This window comes from Hyaena hyaena, unplaced genomic scaffold, assembly GCF_003009895.1.
Source record: "Hyaena hyaena isolate Hyena2069 unplaced genomic scaffold, ASM300989v1 scaffold_269, whole genome shotgun sequence".
In the NCBI taxonomy this organism is placed as follows: domain Eukaryota; kingdom Metazoa; phylum Chordata; class Mammalia; order Carnivora; family Hyaenidae; genus Hyaena; species Hyaena hyaena.
The window spans coordinates 1,078,081-1,098,784 of record NW_024080896.1 but is presented as its reverse complement, the minus strand read 5'-3'; the positions used below and the strand labels follow the sequence as shown (position 1 = coordinate 1,098,784).

General features: G+C 34.5%; 1 protein-coding gene across 5 annotated transcripts in view; it reads left to right on the top strand.

Moving 5' to 3' along the window:
• Positions 1–20,704, top strand: part of ERCC6L2 (ERCC excision repair 6 like 2) — a 131,360-nt gene that overhangs the window by 24,966 nt on the left and 85,690 nt on the right. For all 5 annotated transcript variants that reach the window (XM_039245689.1, XM_039245687.1, XM_039245688.1 and 2 more), the window contains exon 3: positions 10,716–10,838. In XM_039245689.1, coding sequence (XP_039101620.1) covers positions 10,716–10,838 — 123 coding nt within the window. The remainder of the gene's footprint in view (positions 1–10,715; positions 10,839–20,704) is intronic.

The following is a 20,704-nucleotide window of genomic DNA, read 5'->3' as shown; positions in this document are numbered from 1 at the left end:
TGGGGTAGATTGTTGTGGTGTATGTAGGCATGTATGCACATGCACCAGAGGGGTGAAAATGGCGTGACCCAGCTACCCAGTGTTTAGAATCAGAAGTCTGTGCTCTCCCCAACTGGCAATCAAGCACCCCTCCTGTTTCCAGCTTCCATCCACTTCCCTTGTCTGTAACCAAGCCATTAGGCTTGCAGGTGGCACCTCCCTCCTGAGTTTTATCTCAGATGGGGCTGTGTTTTCCAACCCCTCACTTCTGAGAGACTGTTGCTTTGATCCGTTCTAACAATGTGGGTGCCAGCCCACCACCAGGAATGTTCACGAGACCATTCCACTGCTGATGCCTTGACTAGATCTGGGCATAAGTTCACCCCAGAAAAAGTTCATGCAATTGTGTAACAGCAGTGTTTCAGGGATTAGGGCAAATCACAACACACATCTAGCACCAGGCTTCACCTTTAAAGTCCTTGCTCCAATACCAGTGAATGTGGCCATTCTCCGGGGTCTGCTGGGACCTTTGCCTGTGAAGAGGCTGCACCACTTCTAAAATGTCTTCCCAGGAGGGGAACCACCTCTCTTCACGTGGCTCAAGGACTCCTCGGACCTTGCTCTCTTCTCCCAGGGATTTGCCCTTCCCACCAGAGCACTGCCAGGTAACGAGCTGTGGAGTTTCAGACTCTGCACTCCCCGTTTATAGAGTCTTAATGGAATTTAAACCCTATCCTTTCTCCTTTCTCCCTTTTTTGTTCAGTTCTGAGCCTGTTTCCACTCTTCCTTTTTCTCTCCAGCTGCTCTTGGGGTGTCTGGGGGTTTGCTTTTCCCATACTCTCCCCACATCTCCTTCTCTCCACAAGCAAAAACAGCTACCTGTCCTCCATGTCTTCTCTCTCCCCCAGTTCACTTCTCTGCACCATGTTACCTGCTGAGTTCTGTGGTTCAGGTTGTGCAGATTGTTGTGTTAGTCCTCAAATCAGTTTTGTAGGTGTGCAAGATGGTTTAGTGTTGATTTGGCTACATTTCAGGGATGAGAGGTGCAAAAAACCTCCCATGTTCTTCTGTCATCTTGGCCCCTCCTCCTCTATCTGTTTTAATCTTGATAGTCCAACAAGGTTTATTGATTTTGTTGATCTTTTAAAAAAAACTGACTTTTAGCTTTTTTTCTGTTGGTTTTGTGTGTGTGTGTGTGTTTTATTTCATGGGTTTCTGCAATTATTTCTATTATTTTCCTACTACTTACTTTAGATACATTTTGCTCTTGAATTTCTACCTTATTAAAGTAGAACCTTGGGTCATTAATTTCATACCTAACTTCTTATGCCCTAAATGTATGTGTAAACTTTGCTTTATCTATATTCCATACATTTTGATCTGTTATTTTTTCATTTCTTATAATTCAAATTGTTTTCTAATTTGTCTTGTGATTTTTTTTCCCTTTGGTCCTTGAGTTATTTACAAGTGTGTTTAACTTACCAATATTTACTTTTTTTTAAGATCTCTCATTGATGATTTCTAATTCCATAGTGTTTACAGAATATATTCTAGAAGATTTCAGTGTTTTGAAAATTTTATTGAGGACTTTTGTAATGGCTCATTTTATTGAACATACTATGTGAATTTGAAGAGAAAATGTATTCTCCAGTTGGATGTATGGCAAATCAAGGTAATTGATACTGTTCAGATTTTCTGTGTTTTTAGTATTACTAAGGGAGGGAGGTTAAAATCTATGATTTTGGGTTTGTCTATTTCCTCCTTTAGTTTTGTCAACTTCATTTTTCATGTATTTTGAAATTCTGTTATTAGGGTTATAAATCAAGAGTCAGATGCTCAATTGACTGAGCCACCCAGGCATCCATTTTTATTTTTATTCATTTATTTTTTTAGAAAGTAATGTGTACTTTAAATGAAACTATGCTTTGCAGTAGTGTACAGTATAGATCAAATATGTCCAAATATGGTCAAATTTGCTAACCATGATACTCAAATAGTCTGTCTTTACTGATTATTTTGTTTGTTCTTATGGAGTTATTTCAAAATCTCCCATTGTGCTTGTGGATTTGTCTACTTGTTTCAGTGAACTTTTCTTTTAACAATTTACATTTTTTTAGGTCTTCCAAGTGAATTAAAATTATAAATCAATATCAAAGCTTGAAATGTATCTTTTTAATTTAGTGATGTTTTTGCCTTAGAGTCTATTAATACAGCTACATCAACCTGCTTTTGATTTTTGTTCACATGGTCTTTTTTAATTTTTATACTTACAATTTATCCCTTGTTTTAAATGTTTTTGTGTAAAAGGCATATATATCTTAAGGATCTGACAATCTTTGTTTTTTAATTGGAATGCTTAGTCCATTCCATGTAATGTGCTTTCAGTATATTTGGATTTGAGCCTACTATTTATTACTGCTTTTTATTTGTTGCATGCTTCCTATGTTTATTTTTGTCCTCTTTTTTGTCCCTTTTTGGATAGAGGTTTTTTTTTAAATTAATTAATTTATTTTGGGAGACAGGGAGAGAGCGTGAGCATGGGTGGGACAGAGAGAGAAGGAGAGAAACTCCCGAGCATGAACCATGAGATCATGACCTGAGCCAAGATCAAGAGTCAGTGCCTTACCGACTGAGCCACCCAGGTACCCCTTGAATAGATTATTTCATATTCTTCTGTTATCTCTCTCTTGATAGGTTAGTACTTATACATTAATGTTTTTCTTTCTAGAGATTATAATAGACTTGTTTGGCTGTCTGTTATAGACATGATTATATCAGACATGTTTGGCTAATCAAAATTTAATATAAATTAGTACTTATTATTTCCTCCTAGACAGCATAAGTACCTCAGAATATTGAAACTACATTGGGCACTTTCTGACTCATATACATTTGTTGTCATATTTATTTCAGGAAGACATTTTAGTTTTGTTTAATAATACCAATATATATTTATATTTTCTATATATTTACCATATTTTGTTGCTCTTAATTTTTTCTTGCATCACTGAATATCTACATAGGATAATTTTCCTTGTGCCTACAAACATCCTTTAGTTCTTTTCCTTACTGTGACTCTCTTGATTAGAAATGTGTTCAGTTTTTGTTTGTCTGAAAATATCTTTATCTTATTCTTGAATGATATTTTCACTGAGTATAAAACTAGGTTGCTTTTATTTTCTTTGCCATTTTGAAAATATTTATCATAGAATGTCTTTCATTTTTTTTCTGGAAGTTTAGCTGTTTGTCCAATTTTTGCTTTTTTTGTAGTTAATCTATTGTGTTTTTCCTCTTGCTGCCTTTTTTAAAATTTAAATTTAACTTTTAGTTAGTTAACATACAGTGCAATATTGGTTTCAGGAGTAGAATTCAGTGATTTTTCACTTAGGTACAATGCCAAGTGCTCATCACAGCAAGTACCCTCCTTAATATCCATCACCCATCTAGCCCATCTCCCACTTACTTCCCTCCATCAACTCTGTTCTGTATCCTTAAGTGACCCTTGTAGTTTGTTTCCTTTTCTCCTCTTACCCCTCTTCCCATAAGCTCATTTGTTTTGTTTCTTAATTTCCACATATGAGTCATATCAAATGGTATTCTTCTTTCTCTTAATTGACTTCTTTTGCTTCGTATAATACATTCTAGCTCCATCCACATTATTGCTACTGGCAAGATTTCATTCTTTTTGATGGCTGAATAATATTTCATTGTATATTTATATCACATCTTTATCCATTCATCAGTCGATGGACATTTTGGCTCTCTCTATAGTTCTGTAGTTTTGCTATTGTTGATAATGCTGCTATAAACATCAGGATGCATGTACCCCTTTAAATCTGTATCTTTGTATTGTCTGGATAAATATCTGATAGTGCACTTGCTGGATCATGGGGTAGTTCTAATTTTAGTTTTTTGAGAAATTTCCATAGTGTTCTCCAGAGTGGTTGCACCAATTTGCATTCCCACCTACAATGCAAGAGGGTTCCCCTTTCTCTGCATCCTTGCCAACACCTGTTATTTCTTGTGTTGTTAATTTTAGTCGTGACAGGTGTGAGGTAGTATCTTACTATAGTTTTGATTTGTATTTGCCTGATGATGAGTAAAGTTGAGCATCTTTTCATATGTCTGTTAGCCACCTGGATGTCTTCTTTGGAAAAGTGTCTATTCTTTTTTTCTGCCCCTTCTTAATGGGGTTGTTTGTTTTTTGGGTATTGAGTTTGATAATTTCTTTATAGATTTTAGATGCTAACTCTTTTATTAGATATCTTGTTTGCAAATATCTTCTTCCATTCCATAGGCTGCCTTTTAGTTTTATTGATTGTTTCTTTTGCTGTGCAGAAGCTTTTTATCTTGATGAAATCCCAATAGTTCATGTATGCTTTTGTTTCCGTTGCCTTTGGTGATGTGTATAGTAAGAAGTTGCTGCAGTCAAGGTCAAAGTGGTGGGAGCCTGTGTTGTCCTCTAAGATTTTGATGGTTTCCTGTCTCACATTTAGATTTTTCATCCATTCTGAATTTTTGTGTGTGTATGGTATAAGAATGTGGTCCAGTTTCTTTCTTCTACATATTGCTATCCAGTTTTCCCAGCACCATTTGTTGAAGAGACTGTCTTTTTTCCATTGGATATTCTTTCCTGCTTTCCTTTCGAAGATTAGTTGACCATATAGTTGTGGGTCCGTTTCTAGGTTTTCTATTCTGTTCTATTGATCTGAGTATCTGTTTTGTGCCAGTACCATTCTGTCTTGATGACCGCAGCTTTGTAATATACCTTGAAATCCAAAATTGTGCTGCCTCCAGTTTTGTTTGTGTTTTTTCAAGTTTGGTTTGGCTATTTGGGGTCTTTTGTGGTTCCATACAAATTTTAAGATTGTTTGTTCTAGCTCTGAAAAATGCTGTGGTATTTTGATAGGGGTTGCATTAAATGTATAGATTGCTTTTAGTACTATAGACATTTTAATGTTTGTCCAATCCATGAGCATGTAATGCTTTTTCATTTCTTGATATCCTCTTCAATTTCTTGTAAGTGTTCTATAGTTTTTGGATCTTTTGCCTCTTTAGTTAGTTTTATTCCTAGGTATCTGATTTTGGTGTATTTGCAAATGGGATCGATTTCTTGATTTCTCTTTTGGCTGCTTTGTTAGTTGTGTATAGACACTCAGCAGATTTCTTCACGTTGATTTTATATACTGAAACTTTGCTGAATTAATGTATTAATTCTAGCAGTTTTTTCTGGAGTCTTTGGTATCTTCTACATAAAGTATCATGTCACCTGCAAATAGTGAAAGTTTTACTTCTTCCTTGTTGGTATGGATGGCTTTTATTTCTTTTTGTTGTCTGAATGCTGAGGCTAGACTTCCAGTACAGTATTAAACAGTAATGGTGAGAGTGGACATCCTTGTCTTGTTCCTGACCATAGGAAGGAAGACTCTCAGTTTTTCCCCACTAAGGATGATGTTGGCTCTTGGGTTTTCATCTATGGCCTTTATGATGTTGAGGTATGTTACACCTATCCTTTGTATGATGAGGGCTTTCATCAAGAATGGATGCTGTATTTTGTCAGATGAATTTTCTGTATCTTTTGGTAAGATCATGTAGTTTCTATTATTAATGTGATGTATCACATTGATTGATTCGTGAATAATGAACCATCCCTGAAGCCTGGTAATAAATCCCACTTGATCATGGTGAGAATTATTCTTCTAATATACTGTTGAATTCAATTTGCTAGTATTTTAAAAAAATTTTTAAATTAAAAACAATTTTTTTATGTTTATTTATTTTGAGAGAGAGAGTGAGTATGTGAGTAGGGTACGGGCAGAGAGGGAGAGAGAAAGAGAGAATCCAAAGCAGGTTCTACACTGTCAGCGTAGAGCCTGTTGCAGGGGCTCTGTCAGTGCAGAGCCTGACATAGAGCTCAATCCCATGAACCGTGAGATCATGACCTGAGCCAAAATCAAGAGTCAGACACTGAACCAACTGAGCCACCCAGGTGCCCCTTGATTTGCTAGTAGTAATTGAGAATTTTTGCATCCATGTTCCTTTTCCTGTAATTTTCCTTTTTAGAGGGTTCTTTGTCTAGTTTGGGAATCAAGGTAATGCTGGCTTTGTAGAAGGAGTTTGGAAGTTTTCCTTCCATTTCTATTTTTTGGAACAGTTTGAAAAGAGTAGGTATTAACTGTTCTTTAAATGTCTGGTAGAATTCCCAGAATTCTGGCAGAAGCCATCTAGCCCAGGACTCTTGTTTCTTGGGAGATTTTTGATTACTTATTCAATTGCTTTACTGGTTATGAGTCTGTTCCAATTTTCTATTTCTTCCTGTTTTAGTTTTGGTAGTTTGTGAGTTTCTAGGAGTTTTTCCATTTCTTCCAGATTGCCCAGCTTGTTGACATATTTTTCATAGTATTCTCTTATAATTGCTTGTATTTCTGTGGTGTTGTGATCTCTCCCCTTTCATTCATTATGTTATCTATTTGGGTACTTTTCTCTTTTCGATAAGTCTGGAGCTGGGGTTACCAATTTTATTCTTTCAAAGAACGAGCTCTCAGTTTTGCTGATCTATTCTGTTTTTTGTTTGTTTCTTTATCATTTATTTTTGCTCTAATCTTTATTATTTTCCTTCTAGTCTTTATTATTTCCCTTCTTCTACTCGCTTTAGGCTTTATTTGCTATTCCTCTTCTAGCTCCCTTATGTGTAAGGTTAGGTTGTATAGTTGGAACCTTTATGACTTCTTGAGATATGCCTGAATTGCAATATACGTCCCTCTTAGGACTGCCTCTGCTTCATCAAAAAGGGTTTGGACAATTGTTTTTTCATTTTCATTTGCTTCTGTATGTACTTTTTTCTTTTTTAATATACTGGTTAATTCATTTATTCTTTAGTCAGATGTTCTTTAACTTCCATGTATTTGAGGGCTTTCCACGTATGTGGTTGACTTGAAGTTTGATAGCATTATGATCTGAAAGTATGTATGGTAAGATCTTGATCTTCTTGAACTTGTTAAGGGCTGATTTGTGACCCAATATGTGGTCTATTCTGGAGAATGTTTCGTGTGTACTCGAAAAGAATGGGTATTCTACTGTTAAGTCCGTCTGGTCCAGTGTGTCATTCAAAGCCTATGTTTCCTTGTTGGTTTTCTGCTTAGATGATCTATGCATTGCTGTTAAGTAGCATGTTAAGTCTCCTACTATCATTGTATTATTTTCAATGAGTTTGTTTATGTGTTATTAATTGATTTATGTATTTGGGTGCATAAATATTTGGGGGGCATAAAATTTACAATTGTTAGATCTTCTTGGTGGATAGACACCTTAATTATGATATAATGCTCTTCATCTCTTGTTACAGTCATTTTATTTATTTATTTATTTATTTTTAATTTTTTTTTTTTTTTTTTTATTTCTAGAGAGAGAGAGTGAGCAGGGGAGGGTCAGAGAGAGAGGTAGTCACAGACTGAAACAGGCTCCAGGCTCTGAGCTGGCAGTCAGCACAGAGCCCGACGCGGGGCTCGAACCCACGAACCGTGAGATCATGACCTAAGCGAAAGTCGGATGCTTAACCGACTAAGCCACCCAGGCGCCCCTGTTACAGTCATTTTAAAATCTAGTTTGTCTCAAAAAAAAAATCTAGTTTGTCTCATGTAACTATGGCTACTCCAGCTTTCTTTTGACATCCATTGGTATGACAGATGGTTCCCCTCATTTTCCATCTGAGGTGTCTTTAGGTCTATAGTGTCTCTTATAGACAGTATATAGTTAGAGCTTGATTTTTTTTTTTTTATCCATACCCTGTGTCTCTTGATCGGAGCATTTAGTCCATTTATATTCAGAGTGATTATTGAAAGATATGAATTTAGTGCCATTGTGTTACCTGTAGAGTTGGTGTTTTTGGCCTTTATTGTTGCTTTTGGTCCTTTTTTTTCCCTCCACTCAGAATCCCCCATGAAATTTCTTCCAGGGCTGGTTTAGTGATCATGAACTCCGTTAGTTTGTGTTTGGGAAACTCTTTCTCCTTTTATTTGGAATGAGAGCCTTGTTGGGTAAAGAATTCTTGTGTGCAGGGTTTCTGAGTGGCTCAGTCAGTTAAGCACTCAGGTCATGATCTCACAGTTGGTGAGATTGAGCCCTGCTTGGGATATTCTCTCTCTCTCTTTCTCTTCCCCTCGGTCCCTTCCTCATTCGTACATGCCCTACTCTCTCAAAATAAGTGAATAAACTTTAAAAAAAATAAAAATAAAAGGAATAGAAAAAACTGAGAATAAATAAATAATTTTTTAAAATAAAGAATAAAAGGAAACAGGAAGCTAGACCCTATTTCTCCCAGAGCGGAAGCTTTGTAGCACTCTGTGATCAGTAGACCTGGTGCCAACAAGTTGTTTGTGCGGGTCTTCTGTGGGGGAGGGGCCGGCTGTGCCGATTCTCAGGCTGATGTATTTCAATAGAAATGTGCCTCAGGGCTCAAGGGGGTGTCACTTGGTGAAAGTGGCTCTGGCCTTCACTAGGTGGCGCTGTTTTGTTCACGGAAGGCTTTCAGAACTGAGGGGTGGAATGTATATGGTGATGTCCCCCTCTAGCCCTGGAGCTGAAAGTCGTTCCCCCTCCTTCACAAACGCTTCAGAAGAGCAATCAATTACCCTTCTTGTGGACTCGGTTTCCAGCAGAACACTGCGTTCACCCTGCCACCCATGTCTGAGGGTTGTTATTATTTTGTTTTGTTTTGTTTGTTTGTTTTTATCTCAGAAGTGATACCAAGTTTCAAAACTACAAATTTTAGGGACTCCCATGGTGCAGACCCACACCATTCCTCTGGTGGAGTCTGAGTTTTTGCCGGCCTACGTGAAGAAAGTGGTTGCATGATCCTGTAGCACTTCAGAGTTTATGTCAAAATAGAGCAGAAAGCTGTCACCCCTGCTTGTTCCCCTCAGCCTGAGTCCCCACTTCTATGCCTAGAAATACCACCCATTCTCCTTGCAACCCATGGGATCCTAAGACCACATGGTCACACCTGGGATTCTGCCCAGCTTCCCCACCTGAGCACCTTTAAACCAGGCATATCCCCCATTATAGTGGACTTCTGAAATTTCAGATTTTGTGCTCTACTGCTCTTAATACTTTGCAGCAGTAAGTAGCCTCCATAAGCAGCTTCCCTCTCTGCTGCTGATGTACCTGAAGCTGTCTCCTCCAAGTCAACTCTCCACACTCCTACCTTCCAGAACATGGTTGCTTTTGTACTTGTAGACTTGCAGTTATTGTTCTCTCAGACTTCTGATTGATTTCTTGAGTATTCAGAATAATATATAATAACTATATAGCTGTGTTTGAGGGACAGGACAAGCTTAGGGTCTCTCTACTTCTCTGCGATCTTATTCACACACACACACCCTTCTTGTTTTAAGATTTTTTTTGGTCTCAAGTTTTGGCCAGGTTTTCTATGAAACACTACTTGTGGATTGATTGATTATTTATGTATTTACTTATTTATTGGTTTGATGTTCTTCGTGGATCTGGAATATATGGCTTAATTTTTTTTTTAATCAGCTTTTAGAAGTTTATCTCTTCAGCTACTTCTCTTATACCATTCTTTTTCTTCTGTCATTTGATTTAATTAAGATTAAATCAAATTAAGATTATAGATAATCATACTCATGTTAAAAACACCTTTCTGGGTTTTTTTTTTCTAGTTTTCTTAAATTTTTTCTTTATGTTTTAATATTTATATAGTTTATTTTTTTTTAAGTAATGATTAATTCTTTTCTCCTATATGGATACCTCAGATAATTCCCCCCAACTTTTTTTTTTTAATGTTTATTTTATTTTTGAGAGAGAGCATATGAGCAGGTGAGGGGCAGAGAGGGGGAATAGAGGACCTGAAGAGGGCTTTGGGCTGACAGCAGCAAGCCGGATTTGGGGCTTGAACTCATGAACCATAAGATCACGGGATCATGACCTGAGCCAAAGTCCTATACTCCACTGACTGAACCACCCAGGTGCCCCTTCGCCCCATCTTTACTACAACTTGCAAATATTTATTTTTGCTATTTTCAAGTATTTTTAGTTACTCTAAGAGGTTAACCATCTTACCCTAGTTTACATAGCTGCCAGGCAAGTAATGCTGAAATTTGAACCAACATCCAACGGATTAAATATTTCTTGCTCTTCTTTATGGGGGTTATATTTTCTTTATAATGTTTCTTTGTCTTTCTTACTTGATATTTGGAGAATAGCTCTTATTCAAAGTGATGTATATATTAATGAATTGCCTATCTTAAAATAACATTCTATCATTCCATCTATATTTATTAGATAAACAGAAGTGCACAACTTTGTGAGCCAAATATTACTCCCTTAATGGGTTTGTTTTCTACAGGGAAAAAAGAATGTATATAGTTTATTCTAAAAGAGTATATGAAGAGATAGTTTCCATGGAGAGAAACAAATAAGGTAATGTTCCAACTGATGATTTCAAGGAAGAATTCATTGAGTAGGTAGAACTTACTGTGGAAGAGAAAGCAACATGAGAATTCTTTTTTACTATATTGCAGGGTAATGTGTACTATACACTTACTTGTTAATATATAAAGAAAACCAATACTGGTATTTCATGTTGTTTTTCCCTGTAACAAATCTATTTGTACATACTCAAATTGTCACTAATTGGGTAGTTAATCATGTAAGCCATAAAATTTTGTCCATCTTGAAACATTTACACAGTAATTGAAAAGATGTTTTTTTCCTCCCAGGTTATTTCATTTTTGGCTGCAGTTTTGCGTAAAAAGGGAACTCGTGAGGACATTGAAAACAACATGCCAGAGTTTTTACTAAGAAGTATGAAAAAGGAGCCCCCTTCTTCTATAGCAAAAAAGGTAAGATGTTTAGAAGCATACATCTCATGAAGCTGGTATTAGAAAAGTATATAGAATCTTATAAACATCACACATTATCATAAATTTAAAACTAAAGACATTATTGAAGAATTATCTATTTCATCCTCAAATTAAGTATGATTGACTCCTAAAATGGGAAAATACAATTTTAGCTTAAACTTTTTTAGAGGGTTTCAGTCTTTTCCTTGTTTGGATTTACAGGACTTACTTTCATTATTTGTTAAATTTCCATTATTGTGTATGTAAAGTTCATTGAAGTCTATTATACTGTTCTTTCTTTTTGGGAGGATGAAAGGGAGACAGTTGTAGACATTGCTACAAAGGTGTGTCACTGATAAAGTTGTTATCAGGGTAATTATATCCTGAAAATATGTAACAAGTTCTTCCTATATCAGGACCATTGAAGTTGGAATCAAAACAATTAAGGTCTAGACTTATCTTTGTCTGCCCATGTGACTATGAATACACTTCACATCTGTACTTCATCTTTCTCCTTTATAAATATATGTTTATAATATTTCATATATGACTCATAAAAAATAATATGTTTTTAATAAAATAGTGAAAGGAAAAGCTGTCGTTTTGTGTCTTTTATGTTCTCAGTACTGGGAAACCGGATAGAAATAAAGATGAAGTGATTTTATGAAATCTTTATTATATTTTGGTAATGAATCATGTTCCACAAGTTTTAAAATAGTCTCATCCATAAGTCTTATATATACATACAATTATTGAGAAAGCCAATTTACTCTTGTCTATCATTGGGGCATTTTCATGCAAAATTTTGAGAAGTAAGGGCTTATGGTATTATTACTTTACATTTTTATTATTTTCAATATTATAAATACATCCTGTGTCAAATTTAATTTCTTTTTTTAAAAAGCATATTCTTAATGTGTTTTAAATCTTCTAGAGTTCAAGTCCTGTTTTCCGTTGTTATTTGATTCTAAATATCAGTGCAGAGCTTGTGAATATCTTATGTCAGTTGTGATAATTAGCAGACAGGGCAACGAAAACAGCAGGAAAAAGTAATACTTAAAATATTTAAAGATACTTATATATAATATGTATTTATAATATATATTTATTTACACATATACTTTTATATAGGCACATATACATATATATGTTTGTCTTTGCTATAACATACATTTTTCTATCTCCTTCAGTTCAATTCTTAATTATTTTCTTTTGATCTTTCTTATATTCTAACATTTCATTAAATATGTAAATGTTTTTTTGAGTACTACTATGGCTGCATTCCATAGTTTTTACTATGTAGTCTTTTCATTATTCTTTTCCAAATTATCTGTGACTCCAGTTATCGCCTTTACTCAGGAACTATTTAAAGCAAAGTTTAGGGACACCTAGATGACTTTGTTGGTTAAGTGTCCAACTTTGGCTCAGATCATGATCTTGCCTGTGTAGAGCCTGCATGGAATTCTCTCTCACTCCCTCTCTCTGCCATTCCCCTTACTCACTTTTTCTGTCTCTCCCAAAATAAATAAATAAACTTAAAAAAAAAATAAGGCCAAGTTTAAAATTTCCAAGTGAATAGATATTATTGGGGAATGGAGAATGATGGGAGCATTTATCCTCTGTTGTTGATTTCTGCTTTCTACTTTTGTTGTTGGGAGAATCGGCTTGGTATTTTTGTGTGTGTGGCTAAATCCATGGTTTTTTAATGCTGTGAATATTATGTAGTTTCACTTATTTTAAAATGTTTGCTGGGGCGCCTGGGTGGCTCAGTCAGTTAAGTGCCCTACTTTGACTCAGATCGTGATTTTGCAGTCTGTGAGTTCAAGCCCTGCGTTGGGCCCTGTGCTGACAGTTCAGAGCCTGGAGCCTGCTTCAGATTGCATATCTCCTTCTCTCTCTCTCTCTGCACCTCCCCAACTCACACTCTGTCTCTCTCAAAAATAAATAAACATTGAAATTAAAAAAAAAAATTTTACATGTTTGCTAGTATTTTGTGCATTCTTTGTTTTTATGATCACATGGTTATAAATATTTCAATCAATCTTGATAATTGTATTGTAAAATTAATGTTTTTTTGATCTATTTGAGCAATTAGATCCTGAGAGAAATAGATTAAATTTCTACTGTATCTTTTAGCTTTCTCATTTTTTCGTGTGTTTGTACCAGTTTTTGCTTGTTTAACAACTTTATTGTTTCAAAAATTTTGTATACTTTTACATGGCTGTCATACTGAATTGATAGTTTATCTGTGTGTAGAATTCTAAATTAAAAATTTTCTCTTGAAAATTTTCTTCTGTCACTTCTTTATTTTCTTCTGTCACTTTATATCCTAGATGAGGATCTAATACTGAATTGACTTTTTCCTTGGAAAGGAAATTTCCTTTTTGTTTTAAAGTGTATAGGACTTTTTCTTTAACCTTGCGATGAAATTCAGATAGTTCCTCCACCCGAACACTCACTGTGAATTTTGAAGAAGTTCTCCTGCTTTGGAAAAATATACACAGTACTTTATGTAGGGGAAGCATATGATTAGCATAATTGTTTCTCCTTTGTTAATTACTATGCTATTTACATTGTTTTCTTAATTTTTTTTTCAATAATTTATTTCTAATGTATAGAAACACAACTGATTTTTGTATATTTAGTGTGTGTCCTGTATATTTATTGAATTTATTTTACTGCTTTATAAGTGGGGTTTTTGTTGTTGTTGTTTGTTTTTGGTATCTTAGGATTTACTATGTGTAATGTCATGTCATCTGCAAACAGACATTTTACTTCTTTCTTTCCAGTTTGAAAGTCTTTTATTTTTCTTCTCTAATTGTTCTGGCTGGGACTTCCAGAAATATGTTGAATAAACTGGGCAAGAATAGGCATCTACTGGGTGTTGTATGTAAGGGATGAATCACAGGAATCTACCCCCAAAACCAAGAGCACACTGTATACATTGTATGCTAGTCAACTTGACATATATATATATGTCTGTGTATATATGTAAAAGAATAGGCATCTTTGTCTTGTTACTGATATTAAGAGGAAAAGTATTCAGCTTTTCACTGATGAGTGTGATGTTAACTATGGGCTTGTCACACATGATCTTTTTTTTTTTTATTTTGAGAGAGACAGGGCGCAAGTGAGCGAGGAGAAGAGGGGTAGGAGATTGAGAAAAAGAAGCAGTATTTACCTGGAGCTCATGTTTTACCCAAAGTGGAGCTGGAGCTCACCTGAAGTGGGACTGGGGTCCCCCCAAAGTGGGGACAAGCTCACCCAGAATGGGCCTCAAGCTCACCCAAGTGAGACTCACTTGATATAGGATTCAAACTCATAAACTGAGATCATGACCTGAGCCAAAGTTAGATGCTTAATAACTGAGCCACCAAGGTACCCGCATGGTCTTTATTTTGTTAAGGTATGTATTTTCTGTGTCCAATTTGTTGAGAGTTTTTATCATAAAAGGATGTTGAATTTTGTCAAATGCTTTTTTTTTGCATCTATTGAAATACGGATTTTTATCCTTCATTTTGCTAATGTATCACATTTACTGATTTTTATGTTTGAACTACCAATGCATCTCAGAAATAAATCCCGCTTTGATCATGGTGTATGGTCCTTTTAATGGACTGTTGAATCTGATTTTTTAATGTTTTGTTGAGGGTTTTTGCATCTGTGTTCATCAGGGATATTGGCCTGTAATTTTCTTTTCTTGTGCTATCCTTCCCTTTGATATCAGAATAACATTGGTCTTGAAAAATGAGTTTGAGACTGTTGAGAAGGATTGACATTACTTATTCAAATATTTGGTAGAATTTGCTAGTGATACCATCTGGTCCTGGACTTTTCTGTGCTGGTAGGTTTTTGGTTACTGATACAGTCTCTTTACTAGTAATTGATCTGTTCAGATTTTCTTTCTTCATGATTGTCTTGTTGGGTTATGTGTTTCCAGGAATGCATTCATTTCCTCTAGGTTATCTAATTTGTTGGTATATAATCATGTAATTTTATATGATCCTTTGTCTTTCTTTGTTATCAGTGGTAATGTCTCCTCTTTCGTTTCCAATTTTGAGTGTTCTCTTTTTTTCTTATTCTAGTTAAAGGTTTGCCAATTTTGTTTTTTTTTTTTCCAAGGAACAAGCTCTTAGTTTCATTGATCTTTTCTAGTGTTTTTGTAGTCTCTATTTCATTCATTTCCATTCTGAGCTTTGTGATTGCGTTCTTCTACTAACTTTGGGCTTATTTTGTTCTTCTCTTTATAGTTTCTTGAGGTGTAAAGTTAGGTTGTTTATTTGAGATTTTTTTCTTTTTTCTTAATGTAGGTCTTTATCACTAAAATTTTTCTGTTTAGAACTCCTTTTGCTGTATCCCAAAAATTTTTATATGTTTCAATTTTTATTTGTCTCAAGATTTTTTTTATTTCCCTTTTGATTTCTTTGGTCCATTCATTGTTCAGGAGCATACTGTTTAACCTCCACATTTGTGAATTTATCAGTTTTCCTCTTGTCATTGATTTCTAGTTTCATAGCATTGTGGTCTGAAAATGCAGTTGCTGTGATTTAAGACGTTTTTTGTGGCAGGTGTTATATTCTGTTAATGAATTGACCCCTTTATTATAATCTGATGTTCTTTGTCTCTTGTTACAGTCTGTTTTCTAGGAAAATTCACTTTGCATTTTTTGGGGAAGTTTTCTCTTACATAGGTATAGGATGGATTCCTCAGTTCTTTAAGTATGGCAGTTTTCATATACTCTTACACACATCTGGTCCTCTGGCAGTGCCCCTTCCAAGCATCTTACACCATTGTGGATTTATTTTTATATTTGTATTTTTGTTTCAGGTGGAATCAATAAGTACATGTGTTTAGTTAATCATTTGAACTAGAATTTCATAAAGCTTTTAATGGGATTACCAGTGACATCCTAAATATGCCCCAGAAATGAATTCAAACAAATACTATAATTTTGTGTGATGAAATTCTTAAAAGATAAATGTGTATTGGTCCATTTAAAATTTTGTGCATTTTTAGGGGTGCCTGGGTGGCTGAGTTGGTTGAGCATCTGACTCTTGGTTTTGGCTCAGGTCATGATCTCACACTGTTCATGAGTTTGAGCCCGGCGTTGGGCTCTGCACAGAGCCTGCTTGGGATTCTCTCTCCCTCTCTCCTTCTCTCCCCCTCCCCCACTCATGTGCTCTGTCTCTCTCTCACAAAAATCAATAAGTAAACTAAAACTATAAGATAAAATTTTGTGCATTTTTAAAAGATGGTCTATGAAATAGCTAGAAAAAAATAAATTCCTTTATATTTATTATGCTAATGCAAGAATTGCAGTGGAATCCTGAAAAATTAATGTTGGAACTCCTTTCAAAAAATCCTTTAATGAATTAAATGCTACAAATTAAGGAGTGGTGGATTTAAGGTATGTGTGTGTGATATGATACATCTCATACATTTTGAAACTTTTCAAGTGTGAATAAATCATCTAAGAATGCATGAAATAAATGTTTTGTGCCAAGAATAAATTCGTAAAGGAAAAGACACAAAGTATGCATTTCAAATATTAATTCTTGGAATGATTCTTTAGGTTTAGGCTATTAGGATTGGAATTCAGTCTTTAAGAAAATGAATCAAAGTAAATTAATTTTAAAATATTATTATATGATAAAACTTTAGAGAATCTATGAAAATTCATAATCACTATTAATGCAGAGAATTTTTCTAATAATCACAGTATCAGAAGCAGTTTCAATGGTGACTGAACAAAAATAAGTTTCCAGTGTTTTATTTACTATACACTATTTCTTTAGTTTCTAACGTATACCAAGATAATCCTCTTGGTATTCATGAGAAAATAAATACATATGCTACTGTGAAAATCTGCATGCACATATTTGCCATCATAACTGTAGGATAAATTCTTAGTACTGGAATCACACAATCTGTGGTACTCAAATTGAGTATTTACAAACTACATTTTGATAGAGTCAAATTGCCTTTCAAGAGCTTTTACCAATTTGTATACTCACCAATAGTGTATCATTTTGGAAACCAGAATCACTTTGGAAAACAGAATAGTGTCTGCTTTCCACCTTTTTATTTATCCAAGGGATTAAAAATTATAAATTATGTCAGATTTAGAAAAATTATATCTTGCTTTGATTTCTGTTCTTTTAATTATGAGTAAAGTCAAGTGTCTTTTCAGAATCTTATAAGACATTTGTACTAGCTTTTTAAAAAATCAAGTACTAATTTTAATCATATTTGTTAATAATCCTTAATCATATGTTCTACAAACTAATCTTGTGTCCATTATGTATTCTGTAAATATTTCTTTCCTACTTTTTCAGTCAGCTTTTGACTTGTTTTGTTGCATTTTTTTAAAAATTTGGGTAGTTAAACATATCTATCTTTATAGCTTCTGGGTTTTATGCCTGCCTAGAAGTCTTTTGTACCTAAGATCATATGTTCACCCATGATTCTTTTATAATGTATATGATTTTATTTTATACCTTTATATCTTTGTGTAAGCTTGAATTTATGTTACTCTAAGGAGTGATCTATTAATTCAGCTTAATTTTTTTTACATGGTTAGCTGATTATTTTAATTGTCATTATTGCATAAGCTCTCTTTTTCACAATGATTCAAAAGGTCATTTTTGAGTAAAACAACACTCATATTTGTGGGCATATTTCTAGATATATTGTTCTATTGATTTATTTGCTCATTTCTCTTTCAGTGCTAAACAGTTTATACTTTTTTGGGTTTATAATACGTTTTAATGTTTGGTAAGATTAGTTTGTCTTCAGATTTTCTCAACTTTCTCCTAAAAACCCATTGATATTTTAGGTGGTCTTTCTGAATTTATTGATTTATGTAGGGAGAGTGAACATTTTTATACTGTAAATACTGCATATCCTAGAGTAGCTGTATCATTTGCGTAAGTTTTATTTCATGCCCCTCAGAGCTTCTAGCTTTCTTCGTATGACTTTGTTTCTTGTTCAGGTTTAACTGGGTATTCTTTCTTTTGGTTGCTATTTCAAATGGAATTTTTAAAGTTTTATATTCTAATTGATCATGTTTTTATCTATATTAAAACCACATGCTTTTTCAGGCTTTTTTTTTTTTTTAAGTATTATTGACATACTAGTTTCAGGTATGCACCATAATTATTGCAAAATGATCACCACAGTAAATAAGTCTAGTCTAGTTAACATTTGTCACCATACATAGTTAGAAAATTTTTTTTTATTGTGAGGACTTTTAAGATCTACCGTATTAGCAACTTTAAAATATGCAATACAGTATTATTAACTATAGTCACCAAGGCATATATTACATCTTCATGACTTATTTACTTTATAGCTGGATGCTTGTACTTTTTGACCCCATTCACCCATTTTGCATACCAACCCTCCACCCCAGCAACCACCAATTTGTTCTCTGTATCTATGAGCTTAAATTTTGGTTTGTTTTATTTTGTAGGTTCCACATATAAGTGAAATCAAATGGTATTTCTCTTTCGTGGTTGTACTTGTTTCACTTAGTATAATGCTCTCAAAGTCCATCCATGTTACCGCAAATGAGAGAATTCCATTCTTTTTAATGGCTAACTAGTACTCTACATCTGTACACGTATGTGTATATATGTGTGTGAGATATGTGATATATATGCGATGTGTGATATATATCTGATGTGTGATGTGATATATATATATATATATATATAATGTGATATATGAGCTTGATTTTTTGGTTTATTTTGTAGATTCCACATATAAGTGAAGTCAAATGGTATTCCTCTTTCTTGGTCTGACTTGTTTCACTTAGTATAAGACCTCGAGGGCCATCCATGTTATCACAGATGGCAAAATTTTATTCTTTTTTATTCCTGAATAGTATTCCACATTTGTGTGTGTGTGTGTGTGTGTGTACACATGTATATGTACATATGTGATATGTGATATGTATGATACATATTACATATAAATCACATTTTATTTATCATCCAATACTGGATAGTTAGGTTGTTTCCATATCTTGGCTATTATAAATAATGCTGAAATGAGCATGGGAGTACATATATCTTTTGGTTAATGTTTTTATTTTCTTCAGACAACTGTCCAGAAATAAAAGTGCTGTTTTTAATTTTTTGTTTTTCATAATGGCTGCACCAATTTTAATTCCTACCAATAGTGCATAAAGGTTTCCTTTTCTTAAAATCATCACTAACACTTGTTTCTTATCTTTTCGAAAATGGCACTCTTAACAGATGTGAGGTGATAACTCATTGTGGTTTTGATTTCCATTTCCCTGATGATCAGGGATATTTTTCATGTGCCTCTTGGCCATCTCCTTTTCTTTGGAAGAACATCTATCCAGATTCTCTGCCCATTTTTAAATTAGATTTTTTTTTGGCTATTGAGTTGTATGTGTTCTTTAATATTTTGGTTATTAACACTTTATCAGATACAGGATTTGCAAATATTTTCTCCCATTCAGTTGGTGGTCTTTTCATTTTGTTGATGATATCCTTTGCTGTGCAGAAGCAGTTTGATGTAGTACTTACTACCTGTTTATTTTTGTTTTTGTTGCCTTTGCTTTTGGAATCACATCTAAAAACAATCATCACTAAGACCAATATCAAAGAGCTTACTGCCTATGTTTTCTTCTAGGAGTCTTATGGTTTCAGGTCATACATTCAAGTCTTTAATCCATTTTGAGTTAATTTTTGTGTGTTGTAGGAGATAGTAGTTCCATTCTTCTGTGTGTGGCTGTATAGTTTCCCCAACACAGTTCATTGACATGACTGCCCTTTCTCTGTTTTTTAAGTTATTATTTTGAGAGCCAGAGAGAGAGAGAGTGAGAGCACACATGAACAAGGGAGGGACAGAGAGAGAGACCATCAATCCCAAGCAGGCTCCATGCTCTCAACATGCAGCCCAACTCTGGGCTCCATCTCACTAACCTTGAGATTATGACCTGAGCCAAAATCAAGAGTCGGACACTTAACTGACTGAGCCATGCAGGTGCCCCATGACTGCCCTTTCTTACTGGATATTTTAGCTTCCTGTGTCATAAATTAATTAGCCATATAAATGTGGGCTATTTCTGGGCTGTCTACATCTTCAGTTTCTTTAACCAGTGTTTTATAGTTTTCAGGGTACAGGTCCTTTATCCATTTGGTTAAGTTTATTCCTAGGTATCTTATTGTTTTTGGTGCAATTGTAAATGGGGCTGATTCCTTAATTTCTCTTTCTACTCCTTTATTACTGGTGTATAAAATTGTGACAGATTTCTGTGCATTGATTTTGTGTCTTGAGACTACTGAATTCATGTATCAGTTTTAGCAGTATTTTTGGTGGAGTCTTTCGGGTTTTCCATATAGTGTGTCATGTCATCTGCAAATAGTGAAAGTTTTGCCTCTTCCTTGCTGATTTGGACGCCTTTTATTTCTTTTTGTTGTCTGACTGCTGCGGAAGTCCTAACTTCCAGTACTATGTTAAATAACGGTGGTCAGAGTGGACAACCCTCCTTGTTCTGACCATGGATGAAAAGCTCTTGGTTTTTCCCCAAGGAGGCTGTGGGCTTTTCATCTATGGCCTTTATGATGTTGAAGTATATTCCCTCTAAACTTACCTTGTTAAGGGTTTTTATCATGAGTAGCAGATTGTTTAATCTCTCCATATTTGTGAATTCTCCACTTTTCCTTTTTAGTTTCATAGCATTGTGGTAGGAAAAGATGCTTTATATGATTTCAGTCTTCCTATATTAAGACTTGTTCTGTGGCCTAACATATGATCTATACCAGAAAATGTAACAGAAAATGTAGCATGTACAGAAAATGTAACAAAATGTAATGTGTACTTGAGAAGAATGT